The 19,207-nt window shown below is 57.7% G+C and overlaps 2 protein-coding genes across 2 annotated transcripts; one reads left to right on the top strand and one right to left on the bottom strand.

Moving 5' to 3' along the window:
- Positions 1–2,159: 2,159 nt before the first annotated feature.
- LOC133349970 (putative glutamine amidotransferase-like class 1 domain-containing protein 3B, mitochondrial) lies at positions 2,160–5,814 on the bottom strand. Its single transcript, XM_061563885.1, has 4 exons — positions 5,595–5,814; positions 4,382–4,559; positions 3,368–3,572; positions 2,160–2,832 (listed from the first exon to the last, which is right to left on the bottom strand). Exons 1-4 carry the CDS (start codon positions 5,700–5,702, stop codon positions 2,637–2,639), a joined length of 687 nt encoding a protein of 228 aa, XP_061419869.1. The 5' UTR covers positions 5,703–5,814; the 3' UTR covers positions 2,160–2,636.
- A 1,451-nt stretch (positions 5,815–7,265) lies between these two features.
- Positions 7,266–17,418, top strand: LOC133349973 (uncharacterized). Its single transcript, XM_061563887.1, is given in 10 exon segments — positions 7,266–7,557; positions 8,704–8,805; positions 11,351–11,553; positions 11,555–13,121; positions 13,590–13,689; positions 14,006–14,154; positions 14,488–14,600; positions 14,998–15,087; positions 15,450–15,572; positions 16,203–17,418. Coding segments are annotated over 10 exon segments (2,715 nt in total). The 5' UTR covers positions 7,266–7,478; the 3' UTR covers positions 16,392–17,418.
- Positions 17,419–19,207: the final 1,789 nt, after the last annotated feature.

Below are 19,207 nucleotides of genomic sequence, written 5' to 3' on the forward strand. Positions count from 1 at the left end.
AATAATTCTCACGACGTTTCGGCCACAACGCAAGTAGCCGTCCTCAGGTGGAGAACAGGTCTGTCGCGAGTTCGTATCGCCTGTTATTTGTGACTTTCTGACCCGTCCCTACTGGGCGTCTTTGGAAGAAGAAAAAATTAACCCGTAAAAAAAGTTTTTCACTAAAAATCCTTTATATGCGTGGCATCTGTTTTATTTTATTATTCATTTCTGTTTTTCTTGAGTAAGAGATTCATTTTTATCACATTGGTATTTTAAATTAAATATGAATTTATTTTTTTCCTAAAAAGTGGAAAATGTAGGAAATTTTTTTTCACGAAAATAAATTGTCACGCACAACGAGTCTGTGTGCAAAATGTCAGCTCGATTGGATCACGGGAAGTGGGTTAAAAAACGATCGAAAGATTTGCACGGTCGTAAGCGCGCAAGCAAGCAAGTGAACTTAAAGGATTTAAAAAGAGCTTCTCCGCTCGTCGGATTTCTCCAGGATAAATAAACAGCTTGCTCCAACTTGCTCTCTTGTCCGTCTTGGCGGTGTGCCACGGGTGAAAGGTTTCCTATTATGAGAATCATCGTCATCGTTATTATTGCTGTCGAGAGACAAGGTACCACGTGCGTTCGGAAAGAGAGAGTGAGAACGAAGGAAAACGTTATAGTAGTCACCAGAGGTGTGGACTCGAGTCATGTGACTTGGACTCGAGTCAGACTCGAGTCATGAATTTGATGACTTCAGACTCGACTTGGACTTGCATAACAATGACTTTGTCCCACCTCTGAGCTGGTGTGGACTCGAGTCATGTGACTTGGACTCGAGTCAGACTCGAGTCATGAATTTGATGACTTCAGACTCGACTTGGACTTGCATAACAATGACTTTGTCCCACCTCTGAGGTGTGGACTCGAGTCATGTGACTTGGACTCGAGTCAGACTCGAGTCATGAATTTGATGACTTCAGACTCGACTTGGACTTGCATAACAATGACTTTGTCCCACCTCTGGTAGTCACCAGACTAAAAACGAGTCCGATCAAGAAGGACGCTGCTGGGATGGAAGTGGAGTGAAGGATGTGGGCGAGAGAGTAATTTCACCATATTCAGTGCAGCTTTTGTCATGACCGTGGCTCAGAGTCACGTGCCAACCTCCTGGTTTTGGCAGCGCCACGGATTTTTGTTGTTACAACACTGGACTGTATTTTCAGTGAGACATGAAGCCCCGATCTGGGTCTTCTCGGAGAGTGTGGCTGGGTTGTGTGGGAGACGGGATCTGCGTTGATCTGAACAAGAAATTATCCGAGACCTGGTTGTTTGTAGAAGAGAGGCTTTGAGTCGGCGGTGTGGGAGCTCTCCACGAGAGAGGAGGCATTACGCCCAGGCGAGATGAGCTAAACATTTCTTTTTATTTTAGCAGGTAAAGCCCACCGAGCTAGATAGCTCTTTTTCAGAAGCGACCTGGCCACAATTGATAGCTCAACGAAGTCGCTAATCGCGTGGGAATTTACAGCAGCAGTCAACTACTCTAAACGCATGTGGATTCTAAATGTGTAGGGGGGGGGAAACCGGAGGACGCGGAGAAAAATCCACGTGACCACGGGGAGAGAGGACATGCAAACTCCAAAATCTACAAACAGGCGTCAGGGTCTATATTGAGCCCACGACCTCCTGTTGACCAGGCGAAATAGTTAACATCTCGCCACAGTGGCGCCCAGATCAGTGCCAAGGGACGAGACTGGTCACGGGATGGCAACCCGATGAACACTCCTGACAGGACGCCCGCCAGCTCACTCGATGTACGAGTGAACTACGTGACACCATCGACGATGACCTGCTCACTGATGGGATGAAGGCTCCTCCGAGCCGCCTCCATGCCCCACAGTCTCGCGACAGAACGATCCACGAGATGATTGCATCGCTCCGTCTCCCCCGTGGTGGTGGTGGTGAGACAGAGGATCTGGGTTCCGCCGCTATTTTATGGTGGACACCACTGCTCTTGCCATGGCGTGGCCGTCGTGCTCTCGAAAATCCGTCCCTGCAGTGCCGTCAGTGGGGAGCGCGACAAGACGCGTCTCGCGACTCGTACGGCAATGCGTGTCAAGTGACGCGATCGCCACACAGCGAGGAGACGTGCGCACACACACAGACAACACGGTTACGACCTTCGGTGCGGCGCAACAAATTTATTCACGAGAAGCAAAGACGCAGACAGCAACAACAGCAACACTAAACACAGCCTTTGACCAGGTTCATCATCATCACCATCATCATCATCACGATCCATGGGCATCTAGGCCGTCGGTGTCGACTGGACGAGACGCTCACGTGGTATGACACTCTGGCACCAATCTCTGATGTCGTCGTCGTCAAGCCGTCCTCTGCGAGGTCTTCCTCTCTTTCCGATTCCTTCCGTTTTTCCGAACAACATCAACAACAACAAAACACACTTTACATTCTCCTGTTGCTGTCCATCCTACATATGTGTTCACGTAACACGCATGTAGGATGGAGAGGCGATCTGGGTCAGCGGACGAGACGAGGTATGGGTCAACGGAAGAGAGAATTGGGGGGGGGGGGGGTGGGTCACCAGCGCCACCCTCCCCCATCCCCCCCTTCCTCGCCCCCGCCCCCCCTCCCCCACCCGCTCACGCGAGCTTGAGCATCTCCTGCACCATGACGCCGACGCCGTCGTACACGTGGTGGATGGGCGCCGTGGCGCACATGAATGCGCTCGTGGTCACGATCTTCAGCTTGGCATCCACGTGCGCCTCGCCCACGTCCGTGCACACGTGCGTGCAGCCCAGCTCGCGGATGGCGGCGGCCGTGCCCGCGTAGGGGAACCTGGCGCACGCGGGAGTGGGAGACGCGGTGAGACGGGGGGAGGACGCGCGTGTGTGTGTACGTGTGTGTCTACACACGTACACACACACACACACGTCTAGTGGCACATGTTTGTTCACATAGACTTATATAGGAGTAGGTGCGAGTGTTTCATCTATGGTCTATCCACTGCTGGGTGAAGGCCGCTCAAAGCCGTTGCTATCGCAATACCCTCCTCACCTGCACCAGCCCCTCTCACCCCCACCTCCATCCCATCCTCCCCCCCACACTCCACCCCTCTCATCTCTTCCTCATCTGTCCCCCGCACTCTCCCACCCCGCCCCTCTCACCTCTCGCCCTCCCCCTCACTTCTCCCCCAGCTACCCCCGCCCCTCTTAACCCCCACGCCCCTCCCCTCTTCCTCCCCCCCCCTCTCTCACCTCTCTCCCCCCCCACTTATCCCCTCCACTCTCCCACCCCGCCCCTCTCCCCCCCCCCGCGCTCCTCCCACCTCCCCCTTCCCCCGCCCCTCCCCCCCTTGCCCCGCCCCTCTCACCTGCCCCCCTGCTCGCTGTCGCCCCCGACCGTGAGCTCGCATCCCGGGAAGAGCCTCGCGGCGAGCACGGGGGCGATGCAGCACAGCGCCACGGGTTTGTCCGCCTCCCTGAAGGCGCGCAGCGCCGCCTCCACGCCCGGCAGCAGCGAGCAGCTCGCGCCCTCGGAGGCCCACGAGCTCAAGTTCTTGGCCACGCCGAACCCACCTGGAGAGAGGGGGGCGGGGGGGTATGAGAGGGGGGGGGGTATGAGAGAGGGGGGGTATGAGAGAGGGGGGGGGGTATGAGAGGAGGGGGGTATGAGAGGGGGGGGGGTATGAGAGGGGGGGTGGTATGAGATGAGAGGTAACGATGTGTAACTCCTTGAGCCGCTAAAGCCTCCTCGAGTCTCAAGTTTCTTCTTCGATCTTCGGTGCGATGTGCAATTAATGAGGCGCCATACCCGAAACGTCGTCTCTATGTTAACGTGAATGAACGCGCTCCGCAAACTGGGACTTGTTCAGCAATCATCAGGTGCGTGTAGCGCAAGTGCCGCTGCAGCTACGATTAAGTCGAAGGAAGAGAGCGAGTGGGCGCTGCTATTACCGTTGCCTGTCGACCTTGTGTATTACTGTGGTGGTGGTTGTTGTGGTGGTTGTTGTTGTTGTTGTTTACTGTGGTCGTTGTTGTTGTTGTTTATTACTGTGGTAGTGGTTGTTGTTTATTACGGTGGTGGTGGTTGTTATTGTTGTTGTTTACCGTGGTGGTGGTAGTTGTTGTTTATTACTGTGGTGGTTGTTGTTTATTACTGTGGTGGTGGTTTATTACTGTGGTGGTTGTTGTTGTTGTGTATTACTGTGGTGGTGGTTGTTGTTTATTATGGTGGTGGTTGTTGTTTATTACTGTGGTGGTGGTTGTGGTGGTTGTTGTTGTGTATTACTGTGGTGGTGGTTGTTGTTGTTTACTGTGGTGGTGGTTGTTGTTTACTGTGGTTGTTGTTGTTGTTTACTGTGGTGGTGGTTGTTGTTGTTGTTTACCGGGCACGAGCAGCGCGTCGAAGTCGGCGACGCGGAGCTGCGCCAGGTCGCGCGCGGCGCCGCGTGCGATCCGCGAGCTCTCGCGCAGCACGTTCCGCTCCGTCTCCCCGCTCTGCTCCTTGCCGCTCGCGTGGTCCACCACGTGGTGCTGCGCCACGTCCGGGGCGAACACCGTCACCTGCACCAGGGGGGGACGGGGGGCACGGGGGGGGGGCACGCGGGGGGGGGGGGGGGCGAGAGAACATAAATTAGAACGGCAGCTGATGGAGTGTGGTTACCTGTGGAGGAAAAAGGGGGGAGGGGGTCACGGGGAGGTACCGGAGGTTGGGGGGGGCACACGGAAAGGTACTGATGGGGGGGGGGCACAAGGGGAGTTACTGATGGGGGGGGGGCACAAGGGGAGAGGTGGGGTGCACGGGAAGCGGCATGGGGAGGGTAGGAGGGGTTACGGGGGGGGTACGGGGGGGGTACGGGGGGGGGTAAGGGGGGGGGTACGGGGGGGGTACGGGGGGGGGGCACGGGATGGATTGGCGCACGGTGGGGGGCAGGGTACGACTAGGGGGGCGGGTGCCGTCACCTGCGGAGAGCGAGTACGGTCACGTGTACACACACACACACGCGCGCGCACTTGTTCCATGACGTGTACGTGTTCCATGGAGGTGTACTCGTTCTATTAGTATCTAGGATTGGCCACCGATGTTAGCCGTGGTCGGGAATCGAACGTAATCAATATCGTCGGGGTAGATGAGGAAGCGCCTCAGTCCGCAGTGCGCTAACCACTGCGACACCGCTCCCCACTCGCGCGTGCACAAAGACAAAGCCCCCTGCACCCTATAGCCTTAAGACTGTTGGGGCAAGTGCTGTTAGCGAGCAACCTAAGAAGGCCGGCACGGCACACGAGGGGGTGGGTGGTCAACACCACGCCCGACCGCCTTTGTCTCCCCAGTGGCGATGTTTACACACCGTACCAGGTACTCATTAGAGGCCGAGTCAACCTAGGGAAGGCCCAGAACCGGTTCAGATAATCGTCACTGGTGTTGGCCGTGATCGAGGTTCGTAGCGCAGCGCACTAACCGCTACACTACCGCTCCCAGCTACACCACACACGTGTACACACACACACACGTGTACACACACACACACACGTGTACACACACACACACACGTGTACACACACACACGTGTACACACACGTGTGTAACTAGACTCTCACCTCGGCTCCCGCTCTGCTCAGGTGAACGAGCGCCGCGGACGCCTCGTGGATTTCGCTGCCGTCATAGGCCCCGCACCCCGCCAGCAACACAGCCACGCGCTTCCCCATCTCTGCTGATGATGATGCTGCTGATGCTGCTTCGGCCGAAGATCGAGCGGATGAAGCTGCGGTTGCAAGCGGCTCCTCTTTTATTAGCGGCTGGGGGAGGAAGAGGGAGGGAGGGGAGCGAGTGGAGAGAGATACGAGTCTGGAGAGAGGGGAACGCGAGCGTGGGCGAGAGATGGGGGGTGGTGATGCGAGAGAGGGGAGAGGGGAGGAGGAGGAGGAGCGTGAGATGAGAGCGAGCGCTGTTACGATGGTTGGGCACTCATTGGGGGAGGGATGGGTGGAAGGGAGGAGGGAGAGAGAGTGGGTGTTTGTCTGGAAGTGAAGTTGTGGACTTTCCAGAAAATCACGCGACGATCTGTCTCATTTGAAAATAAATATATGAGCGAGTGAGAATTCGCGGCGTCACTTCCTAAAAACGCCATGTTACTCGTGGCGCTGATTAGAAGTCTGTGAAAAACTACATAGCTCGTCGAATTCCTCCAATGTAAATACAGAGTCTCATTGATGAGTGTGGTGTTTGTTACCCGTGGTGGTGGTGATGATAGCAGTGGGGCATCTGTCAATCATCTCAAGCAGTTAAGCCATAACACCTGGGTCTGACCCTTGACCTGCGATCAGCGAGCCTTCCACACTTCACGAGGTAGCCTCAAAGTGCACCTAGCCTGGCACAAGCGCTGTGGTGATGTCACCGCCACTTCGTGGCGAATGGCGGCTATTGTTGTTGGTGTGGTGTTGGTGGTGGTGACTGATGGTGTTACACGTGGTGATGGTGGTGGTGGTGGTTTTCCTGGTGAAGATGATGGCGGTGGTATTGATGTGATCATGACAACGGTGGTGGTGGAGGCTGATTGGTGTTACTCTTGGAGGACGCGGTGATGGTGAGGATGATAGTGGGTGGTGGATGTGGCGACTTCAATCCACTGCCTCCCCGCGCCCATATCCGGTCGCGAAGGACGTTTGACCATATTTCACCACCCTGGAGGTCAGTTTGGATTTGTGCGGGTAAAGTGTGTGGCGGGTGGGTGTCCGATTGTCTGGGTGTCTCGAAACCGGCTTGACGCACCACTGACAATCGGGGCATAAAGTAGCGCGGTGCGCTAACCGTTGCGCCACCGCCCCCCCCCCAACTCCACCTCTGCCCGCCAGGCACTGAAGCGCATCATCGCGAGTGACCTTTTAGGGCGGCAACGGCGCTGTCGGCGACGTTTCTGGAAGTTCCACGAGGAAGAGGGGAATTCCGGCCGTGTCGAGGCCGCGTGTCTCGATTTCAACACCCCCCGCGTCTCTCTGTGCGGCTCAGAAGGCGACTCGAGTCACCCCCCCCCCCTCTCCACCGCAACTCCATTCCCGCACCAACAGATCCATCGCGGGCTCCAACTCTCGCTTCCACATCTCCCCCCACACGCGCCCTCCCTTCCCCTTTGCTCTGTCCACACTCCGACAAAACTCCCCCCCCCCCGCTCGCCCTCCTCGCACCCACCCACCTCCACCCACACTCCGTCTCCCCACACTCCTCCCGCCCTCCTCCCCCTCCCCACTCCCCCCGTCTCCCCACACTCCTCCCGCCCGTCGCTTGCCCTTCATCTCGCTCCTCCCTCGCTCCCGTCACTGCCACACGCGCGGACAGGGAGGCGGAGGAGCGCATTGCGGCTCGCGAACCTCGACTCGTTCACATCATCACCAGCCCCCACCACCACCACCACCACCCGACTCCCCGAGTTCTCTCGCGCCTGCACGGGTTGTCCGCGAGTTTCGCGGCAGACAGCTGCCTCCAGCATGAGCTCACCGGCCGAGATCACGGGGCGTTCGCCCCCCAAACTCCACAACTCAGTGGGGGTCTTGGGCATCACCGCAGGTGAGGCGTCGTCTGATGCTGAAACTACTGCGGATGATCATGATGATGATGATAAATATGAAGTTGTTGATGATGATGTTACTGCTGCCGATGTTATGATTGCTGCTGCTGATGATGTTGCCGTTGTTGCTGATGATGATGTTACTGCTGCCGATGTTATGATTGCTGCTGCTGATGATGATGTTGCCGTTGTTGCTGATGCTCATAATGACGCTGACGATGATATTAATTTTGGGACCTCGTGTTTACATTCGTGAACAAATGCGCGCGTGAATCCCGGGCACACGTGAATACGATCGCTCATCGGTGCTCGCGAACAGCACTTGCCCCAACAGTCTCTCAAGGCTATACGGGTGATCTTTGTTTTATTTTGCTGGTGTGTTTGTGGGGGTGGACGGCGCGGTTGTTAGCGCACTGCACTACAAATCCGACCACCTGGGTTCGATTCTCGAGCACGACAAACACCGGTGGGTTGGAAAGAAATATCTGAAACTCCCCTGCGTCTCTCCCCGAAATCCGCCCAGCCTTTAACGAGTACCTGATACGGTGTGTACTAAACACCGGCACTGGGGAGATCAAGGTGGCCGTGAGTGCGTGGTGCTTGGTCACACCGACGCCTCCAGCTCGTGCGCCGTGCCGCCCTTGCTAACGAAGAGAAGCGGGAAAGTGTAAACCCAGCAGCAACAGCAGGAGCAGCAGCAGGAGCAGGAGCATCGGTGGTGTCGGGTGCTCGCTGGCGGTGCTCAGCCCGGCAGTCCGCGAATGCCGGCGACTGGCGGAGTGTGTGGGTGGGCGTCTCTCACCGCGTGTCTGGCGTCCTCCCCCACCACCACAACCACCCCCCCACCAACCCCCCACAACCACCACCCCTCACCCCCCCACCACCCCCCCCCACCACCCCCCGACCAACCCCCCCACCAATCCCCCACCACCACCCCCCCACCACCACCCCCTCACCACCACCCCCCACCAACCCCCACGTTCTCCCCCCCCACCACCACCCCCCACCACCACTACCGCCCCCCCCACCCCCCCCACCCCCCACCATCCCCCCACCATCCCCCCACAACCCACCAACCCCCCAACCATCCCCCCACTACCCCTCCCCACCCACCACCCCCCCCCCACCCACCACCCCCACCGCAGGGTCCCTGCTGCTCGCCATCGAGAGCTACGCCCCGGGCCGCTTCGAGCCCACGGCGCTGGGCCTGCTGCTGCTCGTCGTCTCCGCACTCCTCGCATTCGCAGGTTCGCCTCCTCCCCCCTCCTCCTCCTCCCTCCTCCTACTCCCACTCCTCCTCCTCCTCCCACTCCGCTATCCTCCTCCTCCCACTCCTCCTCCCACTTCTCCTCCTCCCACTCCGCTATCCTCCTCCTCCTCCCACTCCTCATCCTCCCCCCCTCCTCCTCCACTCCTCCTCCCCCCCTCCTCCTCCCACTCCTCCTCCTCCCCCCTCCTCCTCCCACTCCTCCTCCCACTTCTCCTCCTCCCACTCCGCTATCCTCCTCCTCCCACTCCTCCTCCTCCCCCCCTCCTCCTCCCACTCCTCCTCCTCACCCCCCTCCTCCTCCCACTCCTCCTCCCACTTCTCCTCCTCCCACTCCTCCTCCCACTCCTCCTCCCACTTCTCCTCCTCCCACTCCTCCTCCCACTCCTCCTCCCACTTCTCCTCCTCCCACTTCTCCTCCTCCCACTCCTCCTCCCACTCCTCCTCCCACTCCTCCCACTCCTCCCACTCCTCCTCCCACTCCTCCTCCCACTCCTCCTCCCACACTCCTCCTCCTCCACTCCTCCTCCCACTCCTCCCACTCCTCCTCCTCCCACTCCTCCCTCCTCCTCCCACTCCTCTTCCCACTGCTCCTCCTTCCACTCATCCTCCCACTCCTCCCACTCCTCCTCCTCCCACTCCTCCTCCCACTCCTCCTCTCACTCCTCCTCCCACTCCTCCTCCCACTCCTCCTCCCACTCCTCCTCCGCTTCCCACTCCGCTTCCTCCTCCTCCGCACTGCGGGCGAGGGCTGCGGTTGGGGGCGGGGGGCGGCTTTTGTCCACATTTATAAACATGTGTCGAGATTATTTTTCCCGTAATACAGATTTTTTGTTTTGGGTTAGATCGCGTAAATATTTAATGTGTCGTTAAACCCGCCACCACCCGACACAGCCAACTAGTAAGTTGTGTCACTTAAACAGAATGTGGCCAATTCGTTACTTAGTACAGCACACCAGTGTGTTGGAAAGCAAAGCCACAACATTTACAATCTGAGTACGACGTTTCGCCAGTAATTACAACCAGCATAATACATTTGGCATGTTGCGATCGAAACGTGATATTTGAATGATTTTTCTATCTACGCGGCTTTACCAAAAGACCCAAAGAACATGAATTCCTGCAGTCACGAAAGCTTTAAGTTAAGAGTTCAACAAAATACGATTTAGTTTTATTTGTATATCATTTTTAAATTGATTTGTTTACCTTTTCTATACTTTGCACTCTTATCGTGTGTATTGTTTATTGCTATTGTAACGTTCTGACCTGTCCCAACTGGATATCTGTTATAAAGAGCGTTCCAGCTCATCGGATTCCTCCTCCAGCATAAATAAATTTTCTGATTCTGATCCTCACCCACCCACCTCACCACTTCCTCCTCCTCTTCACCCCTTGCCCAACCCGCTTATTCCTCTTCGGTGGTTTAGGAGAAGTGGTGGAGGTGTCTGTAGGGTGGGAGGGAAGGGAGCCTCCCCTAGGTCGACTCAGCCTAAGAATGGATACATGGTGCAGTGGGCAAACATCTCCACGAGTGAGACAAGGGCAGCCTGGGTGTGGTGCTGGTCCACCCACCCCCTCGTGTGCCTTTCCAGCCTTCATAGGCTGCTACTCGCGAACGGACGCTTGTCCCAATAGTGTCAGGCACCCCCCCATCCCCGCCCCTCCAGGTTACAAAGTCCCCTTGCCGAGTCTATTTAAACTAAACTATTGTTTTCTTATTTTATCAGCTAAAAAGCCAAACGAGCTACATTTCAGAAGCGAACTGGTCACAAACGACAGCAGACACATACTCTAAACGCATGTTTCTACGCGGTGTTAGTCAGGAATGTGTGGTCGTGTTGTGTAATAATGTCTCGCATATCCCCCTCGCGCATTTCCGAACTTCTCCTGCACAGTATCCATGCCGCGGCCTGCATACTGATTCCCCCTCCCTCCACCCACCTCCAATGTGAGTCTTCGGGTGTCTGTGTGAGTCTACAGGCCTCGTGAGTGTGAATCGATGGGTCTCTAGCACCGAACAAGAAAGACACTGCCACCTCATTCCAGTCTCTCAATGCACGCGACATCTGCGACTGGGAGGCCACGGGCTGGATTGTTGTGGCGTCTCCACACGTGCCCCAAGCGACGATTAACGCCCCAACGTGGGCCCATTGCATTTGTCGCAGCGATTCACTGCGTCATTTTATTTATCCTGCCATCACTCTCTCTGTGCTGCCCTCGTTCTTTCTGTGCTGCCCTCACTATCTCTCTGCTGCCCTCGTTCTCTCTGTGCTGCATTCACTATCTCTGTGCTGCCATCGTTCTCTATGTGCTGCCCTCTCTCTCTGTGCTGCCCTCGTTCTCTCTGTGCTGCCTTCACTCTCTCTGTGCTGCATTCACTATCTCTGTGCTGCCATCGTTCTCTATGTGCTGCCCTCTCTCTCTGTGCTCTCCTCGATCTGCCCGTGCTCTCCTCGTTCTCTCCTGCTGCCCTTGGACTTGCTCGTGCGCTGCCCGCACCTCCTCCTCCGCCCCCCTCCCCACAGCCATCCGCAGGCTCCAGTGCGAAGCGTCGGTCTTCGTGAACCTCTGCCTCATCCTCTCGGCGCTCTGGGCCGGCCAGGGGGTCATCATGGTGCTCATGGGCCAGGGGGCGATCGGCCGCGACGAGCACAGCACGCGGCTGGCCCTGGCCCCGGGCCTCGTGGCCTTCGCCCCGGCCTGTCTGCTCCTCTGCTTCGTGGGCCTCGTCAAGGGCCCCACGCTGCTCGCCGCGATGTCGGGCGCCGTGGCCTTCGCGCTCTCGCACCGCATCGCGCTCCTCTACGCGGGCCCATGCCGCCGCGCCGGGATTCGGCTCCTCCGGGGTGGCCGCCAGCTACCTCGTGGTGGCCCTGGTGGGCCTCTACTACGGCGCGGGCCGCATCGCGCACTACCTGAGCAGGGGCGCGCTGGGCCTGCCCGGCACGGCCGGCTCCAACAAGCAGGGCGCCCGCGGCGGAGAGGCCGCGGCGAGGAGGAAGCGCGTCCCGGGAGACGCCAACGAGACGGCGGTGGCCGGGTACGCGGCGTGCGCGCTCGCGGCCAGCGTCTTGGGCTGCAGGGCGCTGGGCATCACCGCGCAGCTGAGCGGGGGGCAGGTGCCGTGGCTGGGCGCCGCCTTCGCCCTGCAGCTGCTCGTCTCGGTGCTCTCGTTCCGCTCCAACGACGCGCTCGGCGGCGTCTTCTTCGCCTTCGCGTCACTCGTCAGCAGCGGCGCCGGCCTGCAGCTGGGCCTCTGGGCGTGGCACCGCGAGGGCGGCGTCCTGGACGGCTCCGTCTCCCTGCTGCCGCCCCCGGCTCCCGTCGTCCTCGCCGTGCTCTTCCTCGTCGCGTCCCTCGCCGCCGCCGACCGCAGCCTGGCCGAGGTGGCGGTGGGCCTGGTGCTCGCTGCCTCCTGCGTGGCCGTCGCCTCCGACTCGATCGGCTTCCTGGGGGTCGCGTCGCTGCGCGCCGCCGTCGCCGTCTTCCTCGCCGCCCTCGCCTTCTTCTTCGTGCGCCTCTTCAACCTCGCGGGCGGCGACATCCGCATCCCCGTGGGCCAGGGGATGGTCACGCGTCTCGTCTGCCGCCGGGGCGGCTACGCGGCCGTCTTCCTCACCGCCGATCACGACTCGGCGGCGCCCGTGCTCGGCTACTCGCGCTACACGGACGCCGAGTCGCTGGGCCACGCGTGCAACGCCTTGGCCGCCTTCGGCATGACCCTGGCGGCGCCGGCGGACCCCGCGGCGGGGCCCCTGGGCACGCTGGTGCTGCCCTGGGTGGTGGTGGCCGGCGGGCTCCTGCAGTTCGCGGCGGGCGCCATCTCGTTCTCGCGCGGCAAGACGCTCGAGAGCACGGCGTTCGTCTTCTACAGCCTCATGTGGCTCATCTGGGGGGTGACGCGCTACGCGGGCCTCGCCGCCGCGGGCGAGCGCGGCTTCGACCTCTCGGCGGGGGTCATCTGCTTCATGGTGCTCAATCTGTTCGTGGCGCTGGGCGCCGTCTTCCTCAGCAAGATGTGGTTCGCGTCGGCGCTCTGCTTCGAGCTCATCATGGTGAGCTTCCTGCTCGAGGCGCTCGGCGCGCTGCCGCGCCGCTACGACGAGGCCGTCACCGTCATCTTCGGCCTCGTCAGCTGCTACTGCTTCGCGGCGTCGCTCTCCACGCAGACGCTGCACCGCTTCGCGCTGCCCGCGGGCAAGCCCTGGATGCAGCTGGGGGGCCCCGCGGGCGCGGCGCACGCCTCCTGCCCGCACCTCCCGTCGCGCAAAGCCTCCTCCGTGCAGCAGATCGCAGGTAATGGACCGGGGGGGGGGGGGGGGGGAGGTGGGGGATGCGAGGGAGGGGTGGGCATGGGAGGAGATGTGAGCGACACCGTGATCACTGTCACTGTGCGCATAACACCATGATGCTGATTGGGATCATTCTGATGATCATTCTGATGATCACGAAAGTGACAAGATGATCACCATTGTAATAAGGATGATGATCACAATCGTGATCATCATCCTGATTATCATCCTGATAATTCTGATGATCAGGATGATGATCACGATAGTGGTCATGATGATGTCGTAACTTGCTGACCCGCCCATACTGGACTTCTGTGAGAAAGAGCTTCACAGCTCATCGGATTCATCGTGCAGTCTAAATAAAGATTCCGACGATGACACATTCTCTCTGCACGTTTGCGCTTCTCGATCTACTACTGACCTGCCCGTCGCGCTGTGACCCTGACCACTGCACCCCCTCCCCCCCCCGCAGAGATCATGAAGAACGGGGGCACGTGCGGGGTGCCCACGGACACCGTGTACGTGCTCGTGGCCGCGTGCAACCGCCCCGAGGCCGTGAGGAAGGCGTACAGGTGCGGGGAGACACGCGGCATTGGGGGGGGGGGGGGGGTAGAGGGGGGCAGAGAGAGAGGAGAGAGTGGGGATGGGAGAAAGAGGAAAATGTAGAGGAGGGGGAGAGTCGGGAGAGGCAGAGAGAAGGAGCAGAGGTGAAGGCACGGAGAGAGCGAGAGAGTTGAGACAGAGAGTGGGTACATTCCTCGCGCTGTGAGCATCACGACCCGAGACGAACAGCCACCTTTGGGGACTCTCAGAGCGAGTAGTGCACCACCTTGTGGCTTCCATTCCTTCCTCACCTCGCATCGCCCCCCTCCCCCCGCCCCTCGGCAGGAGCAAGAAGCAGGCTGAGCACCGGCCCATGTCGCTGTGGATCTCGGGCACGCGGCAGCTGGAGCCGGTGCGCCACCTCTTCTCGCCGCTGCTCTGGGGCCTCATGGAGGCCGCGTGGCCCTCGTCCGTCAGCCTCGTCATCAAGAGGGGTACCGCTCCACGTGCACAAACATCATCACCACCACCACCAGCGGCATCATCATAACCGTCATCATCGGCACAACCATCACCAGCTGCGGCATACTCATCAGCGGGCACGATCTATCCACCGCTGTTGTCGTCTGTCGCATTCTCGCGATGCGACGATCCGCGCAGCGCCTATCACGCGAGCCACCCCCGCCGCTCCATCTCCTCCGTGGACGTCCCCTGCGTGCGCCTCGCCCAGCAGCGGAGCGGCCTTCGCAGGCGCCGCTCGCTAACGGCACTTGCCTCAAGAGTCCGCTAAGGCTACGCGGGGGGTCTTTGTCTTTGTCGCCGAGCAGGGGAGTGGGTGGACAGCCTGGGCATGGGCGACGCCGCGTCGCTCATCGGCACTCCGGACAGCATCGCGGTGCGCTACCCGGACTGCACGGTCACCACGCAGCTCATCGACCTGGTGACAGCCCCCCACCCCTACCCCCCTCCCTCCCTCCCTCCCTCGCTCCCCCTGATCCCAAACCTCCTTCCCTGCTCCCCCAATCCCCTCTTTCCCTGTTGCCATCCCCTCCTCACTCCCTCCGTCTCTCACTCACTCCGGATTCCTTTCCCCTGATCCCTGCCTCCCACTCTGCCACCACACGCCCTCCCTGCCTCGCCCCCCCCCCCATCCCCTGCTCCTTCTGCTCTGCCCCCCCCCCTCATTCTCCTTGCGTGCTCCCCCCACCCTCTCCCCTGCACCGCCCCCCCACTCTCTAACCACCCCGCCCCCCCCCCTGATCCCCAAATTCCCTCCCTCCGATCCCCGCCCCTCCTTCCACTGACGCGGGTCCCGTGCCCCCTCCCCCCTCCCCCAGGTGGGCCCCATCGCGGTGACGTCAGCGAACCCCACGGGGGAAGCGGACACGACTCATCACAACCAGGTGTACGCCAAGCTGGGGGCACAGGTACGGGGCGGGGCGGGGGGTGGTGGGGGGGTGAGGGGGGGTGGTGAGAGGGGGTGGGGGGCGGTGGGGGTGTTGGTGGGGGGGTGATGGGGGCGGTGGGGGTGGTGGGGGTGGTGGTGGTGGGGTGTGACTCGATTGTGATGGTCGTTGTTGATTTGATGGAGTGAGAGATAGTGATGGTCGTGGTAGGCTCCCATAATGACAACGGTGATGGTGGCAGTCTTGACGATGATGACGATGGTTGTAGTGGTAGTCTCCCTTGACTGACTCGGTGATGTTGATGATTATGGTGGTGGTGGCGGTACGGGTAAACTTTCTTGATTGAATAGATGATGATGTCGACGATGATGTCGATGATGCAGGTGGACGGGGTGCTGTGCGATGGACCCTCCCCGGAGAACATCGCCTCCACCGTGGTGGACTGCACCAAGATCGAGGAGGGCGCCATCAAGTTCTTCAGAGTCGGCCTCGTGCCCAAGAACAAGGTGAGCACACCGCGGCTTCCGCGGATTTCTAGTCAGAGTGCGCGGCTGCCGCCGATTTCTCCCACGACTGGTGTCTGATGATGAACAACGGTCATGATCGTGTGCCGTGTGCGACTCTGCTACGTATGTGTGCACGTGTGTGTGTGTGTGTACGTGTGCGGTAGGATTGGTAGTGGATTGGTAGTGTAGCGGGTAGCGCTCTGCGCTACGAACCCGGCTCCCCTGAGTTCGATTCCCGCTCATGGCTAACACCAGTGACTATTATCTGAACCGGACGTGGGCCTCCCGTAGGTCGACTCAGCCCCAAGTTATTACTTGATGTGTGTAAACATCGTCGCTGGGGAGACAAAGGCGGTCGGGCGTGGTGCTGGCCACCCAAATTCGTGTGCCGTTCCGACCTTCATAGGTGCTCGTGAATAACACTTGCTCCCACAGTCTGTTCAGGCTATACGGGGGATCTTTGTTTTTTGTCGTGGTCGTGTCGTGGTTAGCGGTCGCGTAGTGGTCAAAGCACACCGTGCTACAAATTCGGCGACCAGAATTCGAATCCCGCTCGCGACCAATCTACAGCCTCAACTTAGTCCCTAGAACGGTGAGTGATCATCGTGACATTGTGTCACGCCCCTGCAGGTTCTACAAATGTTCGAGGAGGTGCGCGCCCGCCTGCAGCCGCTGCCCCGGGGCGGCATCACCAACGTGGGCTTCGAGCAAGGAGAAGACGAGGACCGACACTACCACCACTACCACCACGAGGAGGAGGACAGAGATGACGCCCTCTTGATCGCCGGCGGCGCGATGAGAGAGGAGTCTGACGCGTGACCCTTCCGGCGTGTTTCCTGGGAGGAGGTGTGGGGGGGGGGGCAGTGTCGGATTAAGCTAGTGCGGGGCCTGTAGCATATGTTAAAAAGGGGCCATGAATAAAAAAAACGTAGATATGAAAACACACATTTTCAACTTGCATAGTAAAGTAATTGTATTTTTTCATTTGCTATACGGACAGATAATACGACAAATGGCTAACCTTAAACACAGTCGTTCATAAATGTTGAAGGTAGTCTAGTACTATGGTAATAGAGCAAGTGCAGAATTACTGAACCGGGATTGATATCTTGAAAGCATTTAGCACGGGGGCCTTGAAAGTGCGGAGCCCGTAGCTACTACATATGTAGCTACTTTTGCTACGAGGTTAATCAATCCGCCACCTCAAGCCAGGCCCGGGTCCCCCCCCCCCCCTCCGACATCAACAAGACGTCCGTGCCCAGACAGCGCTCGCTTAGCTTACATATCCAGCCGTGAACGTGCGAAACGTATTATCAGCATCCAGCAGCAGCAGCTGTGATAAATCCACCTGCTTCATCCTTGTAACTTGTACGAATGAGACGTATGTTAATTAATTTTTGTTTTGCTTTTGATGTTTTGGTGAGCCCCCCGATCACACTTGCGAATGAGACGCATCCTTGGACTCTTGAGTTCTCGCCCGGCTACACAACATAACGGCGGAGGGTGAAGCACTGCTGGATGTGCAGGAGCTGATTTAATCGCTCCATCTCCATTGTCGAGGTCCTGTCGGGCGTGTTCCCTCCTCTAGCTGCTCATCCGGTCTATGTTCTAATTCCTTCAAGCTGTCTGTCCTGCTCCCGTATGTATGTATTAGGGACGTGCGGTCAGGGGAGGCAGGGGGAGGCAGAGCCTCACCTGTCATTCTCCAATGAAAATAGCTGTTACGAAAAATAAATAAAAAGAATAATCAAATGAAATAAATATTAAGATTTTTCCACTGATCTGTGTTATGTCATTTCTGTATAACTCCAATCATTTTTATAATAAAAATCGCCAAATTTGCGGAGCTCCGCTGCAAATACAGGAAGAGACGAGAGGTGAGGCAGCGACGAGCTCAGCCTCCCCTCTGATTGCGCAACCCCTCAGTAACTGGATGGAGCGTGGGCAATAAGCGCGTGCCTGTTACTATCTCAGTATGTCACCAATGTAATGTTTGTAGACCCCTTCGTTTCATGTCCTCGCCTTCCATACTCAAGGTAACTTATTTCACGTATGTGTATAAAGACATTTAGACTCGCTGGTCTCGTCATGAAACTGCAATAAAAAAATGCACCAGGGGAGGTAGCTGTCACATCTGCCTCACTGAGGGGGACGTCTAACACGCCCCCCTCAGTGAGGCCACGCCCCCCTCAGTGTGTGAATCGGGCTCTGACATGAGCTAGTGCCTCCCCAGCCATTGACCTCACCGCAGGTCACTGGTCTGCATGTTGAACTTCTTTCGCACGGGGGAAGGACAACCAAATCGAAACACAAAAAGCAGTTCTAAAGAAATTAGTTTTCACATGCGGTACTTTTCACAACCGCCATTGTGATGCCTCCAACTTTATATTCGTTCTCAGTGTCATTCCCAGAGTGCACCTCTCAGCATAATTCCCAGAGTGCATCTCTCAGCATAATTCCCAGAGTGCATCTCTCAGCATAATTCCCAGAGTGCACCTCTCAGCATAATTCCCAGAGTGCACCTCTCAGCATAATTCCCAGAGTGCATCTCTCAGCATAATTCCCAGAGTGCACGAGACTGGCGTACGGGAGGGTCCTCCTGCCTTGCGATGTTTTGTGACAGTGAGAGCTCTTTTACGTGTGGACGGAAAACGGAGGAGTTCCCGCGTGGAATCGACGTACGCACCTGGCGACGACGTGACGACACACCACTTGCACACCGCTGCCACCATGCACTGCCTGGACGCCTACAGGCCCCCAATGTCGCGCTAGGGGGTTGGCCCCCACCGATAACAGACGACGAAAAATCCCTGACCAGGGCAACTCGCACAAAAGTGGCTCAACTCCGTTCAGGTTACTGCTCCATGCTAGCTGATTACCAAAATCGAATCGACCCAAATGTCCCAAACTGCTGCTGCCCTTTGTGCCAAGCAACGCCAGAAGACGTCCTCCCATTTTCTTAGTTGCTCAAAACGCGGACCGAAAATTAACATCGATTGGTCTCTGGATAAACCCTTCCAAAGTGGCGACACAATGCCACCTATAAACAGAAAGTGCGAGGAACACAACAACAACAACGTTACGACACGAATGCATAATCAAAAATAAAGTTTGTTTTGGGTTAGTTTGCGTAAATGGCGCCACGGTGGCGAGATGTGAACTACCTCGCCTGGTATACAGGAGGACGTGGGTTCGATCCTGACCCCTGATGCCTGTATATTTTGGAGTTTGCATGTTCTCTCTCCACGTGGTCGCGTGGATTTTTCTCCTGTTTTTACCCCTCCAAATTTTGAAACGTGCGTTTAGAGTATTTGGCTGCTTTAAATTTCCACGTGATGATAAGCTACTTAGTTGAGCTATCATTTGTGGCCAAGTCGCTCCTCAAAAACAGCTACATAGCTCAGTGGATATTTTCCCGATAAAATTAAAAAATACATAGCTTTAAATATAAATGTGTCGTTAAACCCACCACCACCCGACACGGCCAATGAGTAATCGTCACGTAAATTTTGATTTAAAGCTTTCGTGACTGCAGAGATTCATATTCTTGGTTCTTTCGGAAAAAGTCATGTAGAAAGGGAAACAATAAAAGAATTAAAAAAAAAATATTTTTATAATTGTATTGTTTCCCTTCT

The sequence above is a fragment of the Lethenteron reissneri genome, chromosome 32 (genome assembly GCF_015708825.2).
Source record: "Lethenteron reissneri isolate LAM-NWPU_2019-01 chromosome 32, ASM1570882v1, whole genome shotgun sequence".
Lineage (NCBI taxonomy): Eukaryota > Metazoa > Chordata > Hyperoartia > Petromyzontiformes > Petromyzontidae > Lethenteron > Lethenteron reissneri.